This window comes from Crotalus tigris, unplaced genomic scaffold (genome assembly GCF_016545835.1).
Source record: "Crotalus tigris isolate CLP2741 ecotype Arizona unplaced genomic scaffold, ASM1654583v1 scf7180000018940.2059657, whole genome shotgun sequence".
Lineage (NCBI taxonomy): Eukaryota > Metazoa > Chordata > Lepidosauria > Squamata > Viperidae > Crotalus > Crotalus tigris.
In genome coordinates this window covers 1,835,819-1,857,356 of record NW_024097284.1, presented here as the reverse complement: position 1 = coordinate 1,857,356, position 21,538 = coordinate 1,835,819, and the positions used below count along the sequence as shown (strand labels likewise).

At 35.4% G+C, this 21,538-nt stretch overlaps 1 protein-coding gene across 6 annotated transcripts in view; it reads right to left on the bottom strand.

Moving 5' to 3' along the window:
• The window catches only part of ACBD5 (acyl-CoA binding domain containing 5), a 34,378-nt gene extending 14,207 nt beyond the window's left edge, over positions 1-20,171 (bottom strand). For 2 of the 6 annotated variants that reach the window (XM_039357707.1, XM_039357712.1), the window contains exons 1-5: positions 19,477-20,041; positions 18,614-18,772; positions 15,993-16,113; positions 15,441-15,513; positions 12,201-12,312 (exon numbers count right to left, since the gene is read on the bottom strand). In XM_039357707.1, coding sequence (XP_039213641.1) covers positions 12,201-12,312; positions 15,441-15,513; positions 15,993-16,113; positions 18,614-18,704 — 397 coding nt within the window. In that variant the 5' untranslated portion in view covers positions 18,705-18,772; positions 19,477-20,041. The other 4 variants (XM_039357709.1, XM_039357710.1, XM_039357708.1 and 1 more) reach the window with 4 other exon arrangements.
• Positions 20,172-21,538: the final 1,367 nt, after the last annotated feature.

Genomic DNA, 21,538 nt, shown 5'->3' with positions numbered 1-21,538 from the left:
TGTACAGCTATACTGGCTCTGTGACCATGGAAGCATCTTTGGGTAATGGTGGCTCCCTCAGCTAAGAAATGGAGATGAGCACCACAGAAAACCAAACTTTACCTAATTTTAATTTGGAACAACGAAAGTCACTTTTCCTTCCTCTTCAAGTCTACATTCTGTGAAACTTCAAGAGGGGAATTCTATATTAACAGTGGCTATATAAAAATATTTTTATCAGTATTATTCTTGTACATAGGACATGACATTCCCTTGGAAAAATGATAGCTGATTATGTAAAAATACAAAATTTACTAAAGTCTATGGAGAATCAAAGACAGATTATGAACAGATCTATAACAATAAGGGAAATTTCTGAAGCTAACCACATTGTCATTAAGTGAATCCAGAATGGATGTTTTTAGCATTTTCGTCACAAATTGTGGTCATGTGACTGCAAGATGCTGCAACCAGTTGTAAAGGCGAACTAGCTGTCAAATGCTCAAAATGCTATCCCATGATTGTAGGTGTGTATATGGCAATTGTAACTTTGAGGACCGGCAGTAAATAGCTTTTTTTGAGGTCCATCATAACTTTGAAAAATCATTAAGAGACCAGTCATTAAATGAGGATTATCTGTATATAGTTCTCTATCACTTTCATTCATTACTATATAATATAATGGGATTTATTTCTACTACTGACTTTAGTACAATTTGTACGTTAGCAATTTTTATAGATATAATCTGTTGGAATTAACCCTGATGTAATGGGTAAAATTTGCTCAGGTTTTTTTTTCCTTAGTGTCTTCTTTGATAAAATAATTAGCACAATATTTCACTTTTCTTCTTGTTATCTAATGTGATAAAAAGTAAGCAATGAAACGAAAATTACATTTTCACAAGTAGATGCAGAAGGCCACTACTCTATACAACTTCACAAAAATTAATTTAATTTGAAGCAAAATCTGAGCATATAATGTATATACCAATAAAAATAATATAATTGTGGTTGATATATATATATATATATATATATATATATATATATATATATATATATATGTAGGTCTTTGGTTATTCGGGTTTTCTCCGGTGTAAAATTGGAAGTGTCTTGGCGACGTTTTGACGAAGTCTCATTCGTCATCTTCAGGCTGGTGTTTTCAGCTCCTCAAAGCACGAAGCTGAAAACACCAATATATATAAAATTTGTTCTGCCATTCTTTTCTAAACTATCATTGTCCAATCTGTAAATTCTTGATGATCAATTTCAAGTGATCCATTAAGCAGGAGATAGGAGAAAAAGCTTAATCTAGGCTCAGCACTGAACTGTAATTATTGAAAAATGTACATGGTGGATATCATCATGTATTGACCTTTTTCTCAATTAGTACCATTGCCATAGCAGTCAAAATTTTATTTGTGCAGATTTTCAAAGCAGTAACAATATTTCACCAAAACCAGGAACTCTTGTGGTAAAAAATAAGAATTAATTTAATATGGCATAAATGTGTATTTTTAATTAAAGTTTACTGTATCAGAAGCTGTAAAATAATATTTCATGCCTCTGATGAAATAGTCACACTAAAATCGATACCATTAAAACTTATGGCAGTGTTTCTCAACCTCACAACTTTAGGAGGTGCAGACTTCAACTCCCAGAATTCATCACAGCCAGCCTTGCGGGGAGTTGAAATCTACACATTTTAATGCTGACATGGTTGAGAAATATTATGCTATATAAATTAAGCCTTTTTAAGATGCCCTAAGACTTTTCTTTATTGTAAATATTTATTAAGTTTTTAAAATTTTACAAAAACAAAACAACCCATCCCCAAACCTCCCCAACCCTCCCATTCCCTCCCCCGACCTTCCCAGAGCTGAACATAGGCTTAATTAAAATTTCTTCAAATAGTCTAAAAGAAAATATAAACCATGAATAAATCTAAATATTAAATACATAAACAAACTATAAAATAATTAACAATAATATATGTATAAGAAAACATAAATACCAAAAGAATAATACTTGAAAGAAAAAAGAATAAAAAGAAAGAAGAAAAAGATAAAAGAAAGTATAATAAGAATAAAAAATAAAAATAAAAAAGGGAATAAAATCTATAAAATATTTTAAATTTTAAATATAAGTTATTGAAAAATTAAATATTTTTTTTATTGAAAGTTTTATAAATTTTACAAAAAGACAAAAACAATACAAAACAAAAGACAACATATACAAAAAAGAAACTAAACATTACATATATATAAAAAAAAAAACCCCATCCCCCACCCCTCACAAAAACCCTCCCTTCCCCCCCCTGAGCTTCCCAGAGCAGAATATAGGCTTAATTAAAAATTAAGAAATAAAAATAAAAAATTAAATTAAAAAATTTATATTTATATATATATAAAAAAATATCTATATATATATATAAAAATAAAACTTATAAAAAAGCTATGTGATATTTTTGTATACCCAATCTAAATTGTATAAATTTTATCCATTTGTCCCAAACAGCAAGGAACTTCTCTTGCGTTTGTTGCTTTAAGAAAGCCGAAATCTTTGCCATTTCCGCCAGATAAGCTACTTTAAGAAACCATTCCTGCAATGTAGGCAAAGATTCCTTCTTCCAATATTGTCCTACTAACAGCCTAGCGGCTGTAATCAAATTTAACATCAATACAACCTCCTTTGTATCACAATCTATAACAATGCCTAACAAAAATAATTGCGGAGTAAATTTTACCCTCCTTCTAAAAATTCTCTGGATATTCCACCATATTTTGATCCAAAATGCTTTTATCTCTCTGCATGACCACCAAATATGATAATAGGAAGCATCCTTATAACCACATCTCCAACATTTGGGTTGCACGTCAGGGTACATAAGAGACATTTTTTGTGGATCAAGGTGCCATCTATAAAACATTTTATAAAAATTCTCCCTAAGGTTCTGTGCTTGTGTAAATTTGACATTTCTCACCCAAATGGTTTCCCAAATGTCCAATGAGACTGGGACACCAAAATTCTGCGCCCATCTAATCATACAATCTTTAATTAATTCCGTTTCTGAGTCCATTTCAACTAATACCCCATAAATTCTCTTGATATGGGTTTGTCTTTGATCCTTGACTTGCTTAATAAGATTTCCATCTTCTCTAAGAAAACCCAATTTACAATCCACCTTCCATTTATCTACTAGTTGCCTATATTGAAACCAAGAATAAATAATATTTTCTTGCGCTAAATCTTCCCGTAATCTTAACTGCCAGTTTTGCCCATCCCATCTAAGTAACTGACTATAAGACACCATGTCCATTTTTACTCCTCTTTTTATTCCTTCTATCGCATGCCAAGGTATAGCCCATAATGGAACTTTAAAATCACTTTTATAATATTTTCTCCAAATCCTAAGTAAAGAAATTCTTAAAATATGAGATTTAAAGACCCAGTCCATTTTTTTATTAAATATTAAATAGGCATGCCACCCATAAAGTAAATCCCATCCCTCTAAATGAAGTATCTCAGGATTTGTCAAATTTACCCAATCACTGATTAGTGTTAAGACCACCGCATCGTAATATAATTTCAAATTTGGTACCTTAAGTCCACCCCTCTCACGGAAGTCTTGCATAATTTTAAACTTAACCCTTGGCTTTTTCCCTGCCCAAATAAATTTATTAAGACCCTTCTGCCACTCACTTAAATTAATCTCATTTTTCAAAATCGGTAACATTTGAAACAAAAAAAGAAACTTGGGTAGAATATTCATTTTTATCACTGCAATTCTTCCCATGAGGGATAATTGCAACTTCTCCCAATTCTTCAAGTCCTTCTGTACCCTGACCCACAACCTTTCATAATTATTTTTAAATAATTTTACATTAGAAACAGACAACATCACCCCCAAATATTTTACCTTATTAACAATCTCAAAACCCGTCAAGTTAGCCAAAATCTGCTTCTCCTGACTAGACATATTTTTAGGTAAGATTTTAGTCTTATTTACATTAATCTTGAAACCCGAAACCAAACCATAATGATGAATCAACTGTAATAAGTTTACTGCAGAATAATCAGGTTGCGACAAAGTAACAACCAAGTCATCCGCAAAAGCTCTCAACTTATATTCTTTTTTGTTAACTTCTATTCCTTTAATTTCCTGAGACTCTCGAATTTTGATCAATAATATTTCCAGTGTTAAAACAAACAACAATGGCGATAAAGGACACCCCTGTCTAGTACCTTTCTCTATTGTAAAAACCTCCGACAAACCTCCATTAACAATAAGTTGTGCCATTTGTTTTTGATATATTACCGTAAGAGCTTGTAATATCTTTTCGCCAAAATTCATTTCTTCCATTACTCTTAGCATAAAATGCCAATTCAATTGATCAAATGCTTTTTCAGCATCTAAAAATATGAGCCCTGCAGGAACTTGGTTGTTCTTGTCTAAATATTCTAATAGATTAATAATTTGTCTAACATTATTTTTCATATACCTTCCTGTTATAAACCCTGATTGATCTTTATGCACAAGATGATGCGCCACCCTCATAAGCCTATTTACCAAGATTTTTACAAATATCTTATAATCCACATTTAAAAGAGATATAGGCCTATAATTTTTTGGTAAAGTAAGATCTTGATCCTCCTTTGGAATCAATGATATAAAAGCACTACGCCATGAAGGAGGAATCTCTAAACCCTGTAAGATACCATTAAAAAGATCATTTAATGGTTGGATCATCTCCTCCATTAAAGCTTTATAATAAACAGCTGTTAACCCATCCGTACCCGGTGCTTTCCCTAGTTTCAATTGTTGAATTGCTGAGGCAATTTCCTCCTTAGTAATTAAGCCATTAATTTCATGTTTCTGATCCTCAGTCAGTTTAGGAAAACTTGCCTCAGCTAGATATTTATTTATATCTAGCAGTTGCACATTAGTAGATTTGTATAACTTTTGATAATAATCCAAAAAAGATTTTTTAATCAATTCCTTCTGAGAAACTAATTTACCCTTGTAATTTATTTTCTCTATTATTCTCTGTCTCTGTTTCTTTCTTAATTGATAAGCCAACCATCTCCCAGGCTTATTAGCATTACAAAATGTATTTTGTTTCATAAACAATAAATTGGTTGCCGCTTGATCTGCTATCAACATATTAAATTGTGACCTTAGTAACTTTACAGATTCTTTAATACTTTCATCAGAAGGATTTAGAATCAAGGCCCTTTCTTTTGATTTAATTTCATCTTCAAGTTCTCTACGTTTCTGAATCTGCTTCCGCTTATGACAATTATTCATTTTTATCAAAACACCACGCATAAATGCTTTACCTGCATCCCATACCATTGACATTGAAGTCCCCTTATACATGTTCAAAGCAAAATAGTCCTTTAAACACTCCTTTAACTTTTGAACATTCTTCTCTTGTCTGAACAAATTTTCATTAACTCTCCAGGATCTCCTTTCCTCTTTCTCTTGAGTCAGCTCCATCCAAACTGGGCTATGATCCGTCAGTGATCTAGGAAAAATCTTTACATTCTTTACTTTATTATACAAATCCGTAGTAATCAAAAAAAAGTCAATTCTTGAAAAAGATTGGTGTCTATCAGAAAAAAAAGTGAAATCTCTCTCCTCTTGATTACATTCCCGCCAATAATCCCTTAATTCCCAGTCTTCCTTCATATCAAAAAAAGCTTTAGGTAACCTTGCTTGTTTAAGAAAAGGAGAGGAACCTTTCTTGTCCCTTTGTATATCTAAGACACCATTCCAATCACCCATTAATACCACTGATCTATAGTCAAGCAATGTTATTTTTTGATGTAACTGCTTATAAAATTGTTCCTGTTGTTGATTTGGAGCATAAAGTCCCACTATAAGTACTTTCTTACCATATATACCAAGTTCAATCATCACATATCTCCCCTGGGGATCTGATTCTACCAGACAAGCTGGTAATATTTTTAATATCCAACTTATATTGTATAAAATCTATCCATTTTTTCCATACCGCAAAATACTTCTCCTGCGATTGATCCTTCAAGAAAGCTGAAATCTTTGCCATTTCCGCCAAATAAGAAACTTTAAAAAACCACTCTTGCAAAGTAGGCAGAGATTCTTTCTTCCAACATTGCCCTACTAGCAGCCTTGCGGCTGTAATTAAATTTAACATCAATGTGGTCTCTTTAATATCACAGTCGGTAACAATACCTAATAAAAACAATTGTGGGGTAAATTTTACCCTCCTTCTAAAAATTCTTTGAATATTCCACCATATCTTAATCCAAAAGGTTTTATATTTTTACACGGCCACCAAATATGATAGTAAGTAGCACCCAAACAACCACATCTCCAACATTTGGGCTGTAGGTCAGGATACATACGAGACATTTTTTGTGGATCAAGGTGCCATCTGTAAAACATTTTATAAAAATTCTCCCTTAAATTCTGGGCTTTTAACTCCTCTCCTTATCCCCTCTATCGCATGCCAAGGTATAGCCCATAATGGGATTTTAAAATCACTTCTATAATATTTCCTCCAAACCCGAAATAAAGAAATCCTTATAATATGAGATTTAAAAACCCTATCAACTTTTTTATTAAAAATTAAATAGGCATGCCATCCAAAAAGTAAATCCCAACCCTCCAAGAGGAGTATTTCTACATTTGTTAAATTAACCCAATCACTAATTAATGTTAAAACCACCACATCATAGTACAATTTCAAATTCGGTACCTTGAGTCCACCTCTCTCACGAGTGTCTTGTATTATTTTAAGCTTTACTCTTGGTTTTTTCCCCGCCCAAATAAATTTATTGATACCTTTCTGCCATTCATTTAAATTAATCTCATTCTTTAAGATAGGTATCATTTGAAATAAAAAAAGGAACTTTGGCAGAACATTCATTTTAATCACCGCAATTCTTCCCAAAAGGGATAATTGCAATTTCTCCCAATTTTTCAAATCTCTTTGTATCCTGACCCATAACCTTTCATAATTATTTTTATACAATTTTGCATTAGAAACAGATAAAGTAACCCCCAAATATTTTACCTTGTCAACAACCTCAAAATCTGTCAACTTAACCAAAGTCTGCTTATCCAAATTGGTCATATTTTTAGGCAATATTTTAGTCTTATTGTTATTAATTTTAAAACCCGAAACCCGTCCATATTGGTATATCAATTGTAATAACTCTACTACAGAATAAGTAGGTTGGGACAGGGTAACCACCAAGTCATCTGCAAAAGCTCTTAATTTATATTCTTTTTTATTAACTTCTATTCCTTTTATTTCCTGTGATTCTCGAATTTTAATCAACAATATTTCCAGAGTTAAAACAAACAGCAGTGGTGACAATGGACATCCCTGTCTAGTCCCCTTTTCTATTGTAAAAACCTCTGATAAACCCCCATTAACAATAAGTTGTGCCGTTTGTTTTTGATAAATAAGACCAAGAGCTTGTAAAGATTTTTCTCCAAAGTTCATTTTCTCAATTAATCTTAACATAAATTGCCAATTCAATTGATCAAAAGCTTTTTCAGCATCTAGAAATAGATGCCCTAAGACTTTTCATTATATTTGTAACATCATTACTTTCTGTCAAGCAAGGAAACATGTATCCAAATCATGTCTTACTTACTCCATATTGGAACGTTTAACTATCTCTATAAGAATTTCGTTACTGCTGAATATATCTCAGGAACAAAATAGATATCCTATTATGGAGTCATAAAAGCATTTGGAGTAGACCAAATATACAATAGCATTATTTGGCAGTCATGTTTTTTTTCCAAAATATTCTATTCACATTCAGAGGGAAGTGCAAAATTTCATACCAGGCATCCATATATAACATTTCATATAGCTAGGGTTTTTTTGCTATTTGATAACAAAAAAATTACCATATTACAGACTTTTGCTTTCAAGAAGCTAAATAAGGCTACTTATTTTTAAAGAACAGGTTCTAGATATACATACTGATTTTTTTATAGGAAATGATCAGACAGCAAAATGAGACTTTGGCCAAGGGAATTGTTTAAAAACTTTTTTTAACTGAACAACTGCTTTGCAAATGATCTGCTCAATTTATTTAGCATGGTTTGGCAGAGTAAAAGAGAGTAGTGTTCTTAAAAGTAAATAAGATCAAAGTCCCTTTGACTTTTTTGGCCATGATTCTTTCATATCACTATAATACTAATAAATCAAGACCTATTTTCTGTGTGTATGCGTGTCTGTATGTATGTGTATCCTCAGGTAATGTAACTACAAATGCAAATTAGGAGAAAAGTATAAGAGAATATCTTAATTAAAGGTCTGAATTTACAGATTTTATTTGACCTACTATCTGACTAACTAACATTGACCTTATGCACTACAAAAGTGGCACTGTGTTAGTATTTATACAAAGAATGTAGCTAATGTCTCTTCCACATTTTTCTCACTGTATTGCTTAGAAATATAGCACTCGGGCATTGCATAGCAAAGAGACATCACCTTCCCGCATTCTAGCAGACAACTTTGTCTCCCAAAAAGTAGAAAAGGAAACTAGAGAATTAGCCATTTTGGATCGAATTCTCACTAACAGAGATGAAATGATAGAAGGTGTTGAAGCCATAGGAACCTTGGGAGGAAGTGATCATGCAATATTGGAATTCAACATTATGGAAGCACAAGCAATAGAACACAGTCAAACTAGAGTCTTGGACTTCAAGAGAGCTAATTTCAATAAACTTAGAGAGGGTTTGGGAAGGATTGCATGGATGAGAATCATCCAGGGGAAAACAACTCAAGAGGCTTGGGAAATTTTGAAAAGTGAGATAATAAAGGCCCAGCCTAGCACAATATCAACAAAGAGGAAAAATAACAGCTCTCAAAAAAAATCAGCATGGCTGCATAAAGAACTCTCTGATCAATTAAAAGATAAAAAGGACAAATATAGAAAGTGGAAAGAGGGACACATAACTAAGTCAGAATATCAGCAAATAGCCCGAGCCTGCAAAGATGAAGTGAGGAAAGCTAAAGCTCAAAATGAACTAAGGCTTGCAACCAAAGTCAAAAATAACAAAAAAAGCTTCTTTCAACATGTAAAAAACAAGAAAAAAGTGAAGGAAACAATTGGTCCATTAGTGGGTGAAAGTGGCAAGAAAGTGACAAGCAACAGGGAGAAAGCTCGTTTTTCGCATCTGTCTTTACACAAAGGGAAAAAATAGACCAACCTATCAAAAATAGTGCCATAAAAAACAATATAGAAATACAAGTTAAGATAGGCAAGAAAATGGTAAGTGAACACCTTTCCAGCTAGACAAGTTCAAATCACCAGGACCAGATGGATTACACCCCAAGATTCTTAAGGAACTAGCAGATGTGATCTCAGAACCATTGAACTATATTTTTCAGAGATCCAGGAGCACCAGGGAACTATCAGAGGACTGGAAAAGAGCTGATGTAGTTCCCATCTTCAAAAAAGGGGAAAAAAAGAACCCAGGAAATTACAGACTTATCAGTCTGACCTCAATATCTGGGAAGATTCTGGAAAAGATAATCAAACAACGAATCAGCGAACACCTACAGGCAAACGAAGTCATTACTAAAAGCCAACACAGGTTTGTCAAAAATAGATCATGCCAGACAAATCTTATTGCATTCTTTGACCAAGTGACAAAATCAGTGGACCAGAGGAATGCTGTGGATATAATTTACTTAGATTTCAGTAAGGCATTTGACAAAGTACACCACAACCTACTACTTGAGAAGACAGAAAAATGCGGGTTAGACAGCATCACAACCAGATGGATCTGTAGATGGCTGACCGGCCATACTCAGTGTGTGGTCCTCAATGGAACCACATCTACATGGAGGGAAGTATGTAGCGGGGTGCCCCAGGGCTCTATTCTTGGCCCAGTGCTCTTCAACATCTTCATCAATAATCTGGATGAAGGGATAGATGGGGAACTCGTCAAATTTGCAGACGACACCAAGCTGGCAGGAATAGCCAACACTCCAGAAGACAGGCTTAGGATACAGGAGGATCTGGACAGACTTGAACACTGGGCGCTATCTAACAAAATGAAATTCAGTGGTAAAAAAAGTAAGGTTCTAATTTAGGCAAGAAAAACCAAATGTATAGGTATAGTATAGGGGGTACCTTGCTCAATAATAGTAACTGTGAGAGGGATCTCAAAGTCCTAGTGGGCAATCATTTAAATATGAGCCAGCAGTGTGCTGCAGCTGCCAAAAAAGCCAACACAATGCTAGGCTGCATTAACAGCGGGATAGAATCAAGATCACGTGAAGTATTAATACCACTTTACAATGCTTTGGTAAGGCCACACTTGGAATACTGCATCCAGTTTTGGTCACCACGATGTAAAAAAGATGTTGAGACTCTAGAAAGAGTATAGAGAAGAGCAACAAAGATGATTAGGGGACTGGAGGCTAAAACATATAAGGAACGGTTGCTGGAATTGGGTATGTCTAGTTTAACAAAGAGAAGGACGAGGGGGGACATGATAGCAGTGTTCCAATATCTCAGGGGCTGCCACAAAGAAGAGGGAGTCAAGCTATTTTCCAAAGCGCCTGAAGGCAGGACAAGGAGCAACGGGTGGAAACTAATCAAGGAGAGAAGCAACCTAGAACTAAGGAGAAACTTCCTGACAGTTAGAACAGTTAACCAGTGGAACAACCTGCTTCCAGAAGCGGTGAATGTACCAACACTGGAAGTTTTTAAAAAGAAACTGGACAGCCATTTGTCCGAAATGGTATAGGGTTTCCTGCCTGAGCAGGGGGTTGGACTAGATGATTTCCAAGTTTCCAACTTTATCATCATCATCATCATCATCATTATTATTATATTATTATTATTCTGCCACACCAACCCTCAAAAAGGAGATGAGCATTAAAAGTGGCTGCTTTTATAGAATCAGTTCAGTTAATAACTAGCTATTCGGTTAAGTTTTAACATTCCATTGTTTTTTTAAGTTGTGCAAATCCAGCTTGTTTGATTGGTTTGTGAGTCAGCATCTTCCCCAAACCTACAAAATGAAATATTTAATCAAACTAAATATGTTATGTAAAATCCCACTCACTTGAGGCATGGAAAGAAGAACTGCATGATATCAAGATTGCTATTATTTTTTGTCATCATATGCAGAATATAACTAGCTATTAATAGAATCTGTAATCTTGTATTTATATTCATATTATTCATATTAAGTATCTTTTCAAATATTACATTTTGTTGAAGGAAAAAAAAGATTTAATGGATGCATATTTTTTTAGACCATGGGTGTCCAACTTTTTGGCTTGCTTGGGCCACATTGAATCAGGAGGAATTGTCTTGGGCTGCATATAAAATATATTATTGTTAAACATTTACAACCTTGTGAGGCTGCACTGCTAGCTGTCCAGAGCCACATGTGACCTGCAGGCCACAGGTTGGACATGGCTGGTTTAGACATTATGAAAAAAAGAACTAGCCAAGATAAGGCAGAACAAAGCACATTTCCATGAAAGTTATGTCATGATAATAGAAATAAATGCATTTTCACAGGCGTTATTAGCCGACTTATTTTTTGGATATTTATAATTTTATATAGTAAGATTGCAAAAATCCAAACAACCACTGAGTGGAAGATCAAGAAAAATCTAATTTTTTGCTGCCATTTAGGGTAATTCCAGAACTTTGCAACTCAGTATGGTAACCCTACTATATGCATCTTTTTCAATATTCAGTGGAATTTATTCTAAAGCAAGTAACCAATAATCTTCAGTTAGCAACAGCAATTGGGAGTGCAATTTCCAACATTGAGGACCATATAGTAAAGCACAATGTCATGTGAACTAGCTGCTTAATGACTAAAATTTCAGCATTTCTGATTGCCGTTGTTAAGCAGTTCACTGTGGATTATTAAGTAAGGACACCCACTGGTTACTATTTGATTTTATTTATAGGAAATTGGCAAAGAAGGTCACAAATGATGATCATGTGAAGATGGGGATGCTGCAAATGCTAGAATTTTGAGGACCATTCATTATCATTGCTAGTTCAAAAGATTGCTCAATGAATCGTTGCTAATCAGTACCACAAAAAAGCTTTAACATTATTTTAAATCACTGGTAGTATAAGCCAGACAAACAGCATTAAAATATAGTGTAATTTAAAATTAAGCAATTTATAGCTGATAATAGGTAAGAGTTGTTTTGTATTCCCACCTGTGATTAGATTAGATCCTTTAATTTTTTTATCCTCTACAATTTCATAAAATGGGCCTAAAACATGTAGCAGTTCCTCAACTTTGTCTGTCACTGGCATTGTTTCAAGAATCTGGAGAAAAACAAAACATATATGAACCACATACCTTTCAGTGGTAAGTTTGACAATCACTGTGATGCTTTGCTCTGAACCAGTTCCACAAGAAGAATCTGTATAGATTTAACTGCAACCTCAAACAGATTTGGATTATAGCCAACAGTTATCAAAACTAAAATAGCAAACGTTATTATATTTGCATTAATCAATTTTATTTACTATTTGCTTTTTGGAGAGTTCCCAATATTTTTAAGATGTTGGCCTATTTGTGGTGGAATCTCTAGCTAGAGTGGGAGGAGGAAAAGACTGGCTAGCTTAAAGTCTTTGCACAGCAGGAAGCCACATGGACCTAACCACCTCCAGAATCCAGCTACTGGCAAGATTCTTGTAAATAGACATGCAACAATAAAGAGGCAACTCTAATCAACACTCATGGTACTACTTTGGTTCTTTCTATCTGATGTTTTTTTTTTGTTACTTTCTTGCTTAAGAGAATACACTAACAGTAGTAATTAAAACACAGTAGTGGTGTTTTAATTATAGCAAAACGTCAATTTACTGTACCTCAAAGAAATGGTCTTTGCATGCAATGGATTACACTATTGTTTACATCATTTGGCTGTAGCTTCTAATTTTGTTTAATAAATATTACTTATCTGATATTTTTGTTGTTGTTTATTTTGAGCTTCTCTAAATAGTTTATCCCTGACTAGGATGAAACCTAACAGATATCCATTGTTCATGAATGTCCAGTAAATCAGAGATTACATTTCCATGTTATTTTTCTTTATTGATATAAGGACATCATTATATAAATAATCTAAATTGACGTAATTGATGTAACCTGTTCTGGCTACACAAATGTCAGCAATTGCTATATTTCAAAAACAATCCCCTATACCAGGGCTTTTCAACCTTTTCACCCACTGTACCACTTTTAGGATATGGCAGTATCTGAGTACCACCAGTCGCCTAACAAGGTGTCAAAAACTTGATGACCTCCCCCCCCAAAAAGGAAAAAAGTGATAAAGTACAGGTAATCTTCGACTTACAACAGTTCACTTAGTGACTGTTCAAAGTTACAACGGCACTGAAAAAAGTGCCCCCCAAGCCACAACCAAGCAAGACACCTGCCTGCCCGTCTGGCGGCGCTCTTCCTCCTGTCCAAGATTTTCATTGTTGTGAGCATTTCAGTTGAGGATTGGCAGTGGAGGTGGGTGGGGGGTGTTTGGTTTTTATTCTCCCCATCTGCTGGGTGGTTGCAGCAGATTTTGGTCATTTCACATGACCCTGGGACACTGTGACCGTCGTAAATATGAATCAATTGCCAAGCATCTGAATGTAAATCACAAGAACCTGGAGATGCTGCAACATTCCAGCTGATTGGTGCTTCTTCTGGGCTCAACAGAAGTGCCAGGATCAATGTTGCTTTCCAGCTGGAGCCTGTCACTGATCCTGGCGCTTCCACTGAGCTCTGACAGCCCCGAAGAAGCACCGATCAACTGGAAAGCGGCACTGATCCTTGCGCTTCCACTGAGCCCTCACAGCCGTGCAGCTCCAGCCGTCTCTCGCTCAAGCTTGTGCAATGCTGCCACTGGTTCAGCTCATTCCCCTCCCCCACTACCACTTTTCTAGGATGGTCGCATACCACCTGCCAGGTGCCAATGTAACACAGGTGATACCCGTACCACTGGTTGAAAAGCCCTGCCCTATACAGAAAAATAGCTTGACTATCTTTTTTCTTCCTGTTCTATACAGGTGGTACACTTATCCCTCCCATCAAACTTTTGTTTTTGTAACCATCAGATTTCACAAGCAAACTTTCTTCTCCGTTTGTTAAAACAAGGTTTTACTATATAACTCTACAAAGCAGGATCCACTAACTTGAAAGACTCTATTGACCATCAATATAGATATATGGTAAATGTAAATACACATAACAAAACACACAAATATATGGGGAATATCTTGTTTTGAAGGTGGTACTAAATGATATATCAAGATGTGTTAATTCACTAATAGTTATTCACAATTCCTGTACAAACCTAAGTTACTCAATTACATAGTTACTTGTCATTCCATGTTTTCTACATATATTTGCCTTTCTATAGCTGGGAAATAATTAGAAACAAAACAGGTTTAGCTAGAAAATTAAGGATTTATCATGTTCTAGTCTTGTAGTCATATGAATTCACACTCCCTTTCAATATATTAATATCTACTGAAAAGGGTATATATTTAGAATTTAGTGATACTTCCTTATTCAATTTTAAAAAATTGGAAAATGCTGCATTTCTATCCAAGTGGAATCAGACATACGGTACTAAAAATTCTGCAGAAGACATAAGATTTGATAAGCCACCAAAATGGAAACTATAATGAGAGTCTTATATATTTTTAGATTTTCATCGGACATTTTCAAGCCACCCAGAAATACATTTCATTCAACAAAAAAATGATGATCTTTAAACACAAATTTAAAATGGCATACATATAATTTTATTTTGCTGTAAAAAACTAATTCCACCTCCAGCAATCCAGGGGAGGCTGTTTGCCTCAGTTTTTTTTTAAAAACTATACCCAATTTGGTGAGGTGAAGACATAAAAGAGCTAACAACAACATAGATCCCTAGATAACACACATATGTACTCATACCTACTATTTACTCACTACTCTCTCTTCTCAACTTTTCCCCACTGCTAATACTCCTACTACAGTTGTTACTACTCCTTGTGGGTACTGCTAGAAAAAAATATCTTTCTGGCTGCTTGCTTGCTTACTTACATCATCATCTTCTCCCTCCCTCGGCTCAGTTGTTTTACAACTCAACTTTTGTAATCAACTTTGCTGGGCTGACGCTGGAGAGAGGACTTAAAAAGAAGGAGAGAAGGCAGCACAGGTGCAGGCAATTTTCTGGAGAGTCTGCTCTCTCACACATAAACTTCCATAATGGGTTACACTAGGGTTTATCACTTTTTTTATGGCAGCAATTTTCCTAATACTCTCAATATGAAGGCAGCTAGCTCTAAGATTAATGTCCATTAAGTAAGTTACAGAAATTTCTTCTGAAATGTAATTTAAAAAAACCTAATTTCTGTAAAATGTATATATATTCTATCTGGGTATATAAAACAGCTCTTACCTTTTTCATTTCTTCAACATATGCAATCATAGCATCTTCTTTGGGCATTGTGCCCAATGAACTCCATGCATCCCTACAATGAATGTCACAGGGAGAACATCTTCAAAATACTGCCCTACTTTACTATGATGTAATAATATCTTCAATAATTAATATGTGAGCTTTATGTGTGTTTATTGCCTAAGGAACTGCATAATTTTTTTCAGTACAGAATCACATTGTTGTTAGCTCAATTTTTTTAAAAAAGCAAAAAAGTAATCAGGCTCTATTTCAAATAGTACATACATTCATATTTTTGCAATAAAGATTTTGTTCCTCAAAAAATAGTGATAATAAGCAAAAATGTGAAAGATTTCTATGATCTCCAGAGTTTTCTGGATCAGATTTTCAAATACATTTTCAGCACTATCTGGAGATAGCAAGGACTGAATTTGAATTTGAGCAAAGGATGTGCTCTATTCCCAAGACAAATACTTTCCATACCAAGTGGGGGGAGGAATAGACAAGGCATCACTACAAAGATTAAAAACATCTTTGTTGTACAATATTTACCATTTGTATCTACCAATAGGATCCCAAAATCCAGGTCTTGGACTATTACAAGGTCCTTGAGTTGCTTGCTTATAAAAGCTATAGAATTTCAGCATCATTTCATTTGTTGGCTGGAAAGAACCTATGGGGAAAGATTTTTAGAGTGAAAAATAGTGACATGGTAGCTTTAACACAGTGATTCTAGGTTATTGTAAACTCAAAATAGGCAATCATTTATGGGACTTTAAAAATGGCTTTATTCCCACTAGTTTCAACTCAAAGATCAGTTATCTTGCCTGTTTATTTTGACTTTAAACTCTGAGATCTAATGATGAAACTACCTTTGCACAAATAGAAAAAACCCAATCAATATGAATATTCAGGCAATGGTATCAACACTATTTTCTATTTCTTTCATTAGAAAAAGTAAACAGTCCAGACAAGTATAAAAAAGGATGATCGCTGCTATGTCTCATATTAGATTTGAGGACCCAGATTGTTGGGGGCAATGTAAATATATGTATACATTGCTTACTGGTGGACACCGCTTAGAGAGTGCTTGTACTTAAAGCGGTATATAAGTCTCATAAATAAATAAATAAATAAATAAATAAGTGGAATCCATAGGTAAAAGCCATATTCTAGTAATAAACAAAACACCATAAAAATTCAAAGCACATTTCACTAAAATATGACAATTATTCCTCTAACGATAAATCAGAATGTTCTTATCCCTATGACTTACCTAATAATGCTGAATCCCCACTGTCTTTATCCTTTAGGTATGTTAGCTGTTTTAGACCTATCTTTGACTATATGCAAAATTATGGCAAAATGGGCCAGTAAACAGATTTTAAAAGTCCAAAGTCTTTATTCAAACCTCCCCAAATCTATTCCATTTATTTTATTAAGCTACTGTGCTCTCAATATCTTAGAAATGGAATTAATCACATCTATCTTGCTTACGACAAATGTACCATATATTGATACAATACTTCCCATTTTAAATTTATAGTTCTAAGAATTACTTGTAAGAACAATTTGACATATATATTGAAAAATGAGCTTTTGATTCCAAAACATGGCTTTACTTAACAAGAAAACCCAACCCAACAATATTACTATGAAGGAATAAATGATGGTTCTTCTAAATAAAGAAACACAGAAATAAAGTGGAGGGATTATTTTCACAGCTAAAATCATGTTTAGGCAATTGCACAGGAAATTATTTTCTCAACTGGCAAGTAGTTAATTAATAAACAAAACTGAAGGAATGGAAACAAAATTTTGTATCTGATCTATTATTTCTTAAAATACTTTTTAAAAATTCTACAAATTATGTTTAGTGGTGTGAATTCCTATGCTGTTCCAGCAGTTTCAGGAAAGAGTTGAGTAGAAAAGCAAGAAACTTGAAAACATATTGTTACACTCATAAGTCATCGCCTACACAAAATCTAATGAAAAGGAACAATGTATTCCTAACCCTAGTGTGGACAGATGGGGTGCTAGCCAAAGAAGAATTCATTGAAATGTAAATCATTTAATTGTCAAAGAAACTGTAAAAATAAAGGCAATTTTAGATTCTGAAGAGCTGTTCTCATTCATGGTTAACCATTTCACATTCTACAGATATTCCAAACACTTTCTGCCTTCACTACCAAACATATTGTCTTCCCCACTGAACTTTTTTCAAAATTTTATTTTGTTTGAGGGAAGAATTTCTGAAGCTTAGCTTATAACTTTAAGATGACTGAATAAAAACATTTTTTCAGTATAGGGAGGCCACACTTACAGGGACTTGCGCAGGAAAAAGATTTAGAACTTAGAAAATTTTCTGTCTGCCTCCTCACCTAACAAATATATTCAGGTTAGTGAGAAATGAAAACACCTGGAAGATATATATGGAATTGCTCCAATCAACTTGCTCAGACTGAAGAAGCTACTTGAATATGCAGCGAAATATTTGCATGAACGGAAAAAGTCCAGTTGCCAAAACTCATTTTCCAGATATTTTTTCAGTAGATTTAAGATTTTTATGTTATGATCAATACAAGTCCCTACTCAGCCTGGAGACATACATTGTAGTAAGTACACAAAGTTGGTGGCACCTAACTCTAGAATGGACAATTTTCCAGCACTATGGAAAAATGTGATTAGGGTGATTCTAATTGTTAATGCAAGTCAATGCATATATGGAAATTTGTATGGCATATGCAAAATCATAAGTGAACCACCTTGACTTGATTGACTGCATACACTTAAGCTAAAACATGGCTGTCTGGTTTGTGGGCCAGAGCGCTGTGTGAATCCAGGCTCAAAGAGAGATATTTGGCGATTTTCTGTCTAGAGTGAGCAGTCTATCTTGGATATTCCAGATTTAACATAAAACTTCCTCAAGTTGTTCTTGACTACTTTGGCAATCCCACCTAAGTAGTTTGTGTAGCCTTTCACTTCCCAGTCACCATGTCGTTTGAAGGGAGTCTGACTAGATCCAGCTCTGTTTAGCTTTGATACTATTCAAGGGTGACTAGTTATTGGCATCATTTATTGCAAAAAAACAGGAAAAAAGCGGACTCATCCATGTTTTGCAATCTCCCCCCCTCTTGATCCGGGTCTACCTCCATCGTTTTCCTTCTACTTACCATTTTTGGGCAGGCTCTGGATCACTTTCACGGCCGCTTCGAAACGAGTCCTATGCACCGAGCTGTCGCCGCCGCTCTCCGTCTCTGCCATAGCCGGACTCCTGCTTCAGCCGAATAGAATCGCGCCGCCGCCACCGCTTTCCCTGTCGGCTGTGGGTCCTGCGGCCGAGGTATTTCGGGATCATCCGGCAAAGAGCAGGGGAAGGCGAAGGCCGAGGGGAAATGGAGAAGAGCAGTCCGCTTAAATCAAGCCGGCTTCTCACGTCCTTTGCCCACCACCGCCCTCGGTTCTCCGTTTGTCTTTTCTCGGCAGTACCTGCATTCCCCCAGCTCTTCCAAGACCCATGCTCCTGCTGGTCTACACAGCTGACGGTCGTCGGAAATCAACAGAAGACAATCTCGTCCTATTCCTGCACCATCCTGTACACCTAACTTCTGCAACTATCCCTACTCCTACTTACCTTCTCTTTCCTATCTCTACTTGTATCTTTGCATATTAAAAAAAAATCTTTTCCCACACATCGAAGTCATTCAATCCAATCGTACTCAGGTTTGTTTAGATAAAGCTCCACTAACTCTAAGGAGCTTTTCTCTCTGAAATTGCAAATAGGGGACTGCAGCTGTGCAGATTATACAGACGACCCGTAGGCAATATAGATTTTTAAAAATAAACCTTTCTGACATGTAAACAGTACGCGCGTTTAGCTTTACTATCGGTACCCTTCTGATTCGGGACTTGTAACTTAAATTCAACTCCCAAACTCACGGGAAAGAAAGTTATCTAAGAAAGTTCAATTCAACCTTTCAGTAGTCACCATAGCATAAAAGCAGTAATAAAAGTTGATTATAGACGAAATACTTACAGCATTGGGTAAGCTTCTCTGTAAAGCCTCTTTAGTTTTTTTTTTTCAGCCCACCAACATTCTCCAAATTTCAATACGTTCTACTTTTCCTACGCACACTCCTGACTGAAACCAACGTAACCCTTATTCCCCACTTCTCCGCATCATCAAGAATTTCATCCCACATAATTAATATTAACAATCTCGCGATGCAAACCTAACCAATCGATTTCCCAGGGCGGCTTGCATACCGGGCAGAGAGCTGTGTTCCCTTATCCTCACCAAACTGAACGCTCCCAAGTTTTCTCCTCCGACTTCCTTTATTCCACGAGTGGTTATTCACCTATTACTATTATCAGGCACAGCTGGAGGGGCAGGGGTGCCTCACTGCCAGATTGCCGATCTACCTGTCCACTTGCAAGCAGATGACAGTTTTAAGGCCAAATTGCAGTAAAATGTCCTTCCTCCAACTTTCAAGACTAAAACGTCATCCTCGGAAGGCCGAAGACCGGGCGGCGTCAAGCAATAGCTAAGCTTCCATCCGATTTCCAGTATTAAAGGGCTGCTAATCGTATCAAGAGGCGGCTTTTCCTACCTTGGGATGACAGGTTCCTCCAACCTTTGCCCACGGTTCAAAAGATCTTCTGTTATTGTCTTCTAACAGTAGCCGTCGACTCATTCTTGTCCCGCCTCCTAAAGAGAATTCTGGGTAATGTAGTCCACTTACTAGCACTTCCTGTTGCTGACATCCTGCCTACCGTAGAAATCTTTTTTTTTATAGATCAAAGTGCTTTTTTTTCCTTCAGTCTGTGGATCTTTTATTCCCGGTAATGAACTTTAGATGCTTATATGTATTAGGAAATGTAATGACTGATGCTTCTTAACTTTGGGCACGTAGTGCATTTCATTGCAATGCTCCTCTGTGGTGGAATTTATTTAATACTGTCCCTGGAAATTATAATGAAAGCAGCAACTGCTTTGTGTTTCCTTTTTTATCTTAAGCTTCTTTACGAATGCAAACCACTCATAGTTACTATTCATTGAAGCAAAATTTAAATATACTTAATAAATTCTGAGTGCTGAAATTTAAAAATCTTAGCCCATATTGCTTTCCTTATTTTCCATTAAAACCACCTATTTGGCACAGCAGATGCAACATCATGGAAATTCTCCCATTATTTTCTAGCAATAAAAATAAAAGCAGCAGAACTGGCCAATTGGGAAAGATCACAAACAAGGAATGGTGACACAGCTTATGTAGGAGATGCCAAACAAATTTCAATGTTTTGAAAGAACAACCTGGAAGATTATTACCCGAAAACATCCTGGACATGTCCATACAATAAACAGAACCTGAATTCACCTTTAGAGTTTCTTTAATCTTCCAATCATAGTGTGCAACTTTTCGTAGTTGCTGCCAGAGGAATTATGTCAGCCTGACCTCTAAAACATGGTTCAGCTTGGGTGGAAGAAAGCACTTTAGATAGTTTTTGTCCCACAAGAAAAATTCCATTCTTTAAAAGCCACTGAATATAAGTTAATGTAGAAATTCATATATAATAGACAGCCAGTTTCACATAGTATTGACTTAGATACTGACTTAGAAACCAGGAGACTCTGAGTTCTAATCTTCCCTTAGGCATAATAGCTGGTTGGGTGACTTTGGGCCGGTCACTCTCTCTCTCATCCCAACCCACCTCACAGGCTCGTTGTTATGGGCAAAATAGAAGAAGGAAGTAGCATTATGTAAGTTCACTACTTTGATTTACAGGTAGTCCTCAATTTATGACCATAACTGAGTCCAAAATTTCTGTTGTTAAATAAAGACAGTTGATAAGTGAATTTTGTCCCATTTTATGATCTTTTTGCCTTTACTTAACATTTGTTAAATAAATCACTGCAGTTGTTAATTAGTAGCACAGTTGTTAAGTCAGTCTGGCTTCCCCATTGACAATGCTTGTCAGAAGGCTACAAAAGGTGATCACATGATCCCAGGACACCACAACAGTCATAAATATGAGACTGTTGCCAAGTGTTCAAATTTTCATCATTTGACCATGGGGATGCTGCAACAGTCATAAGT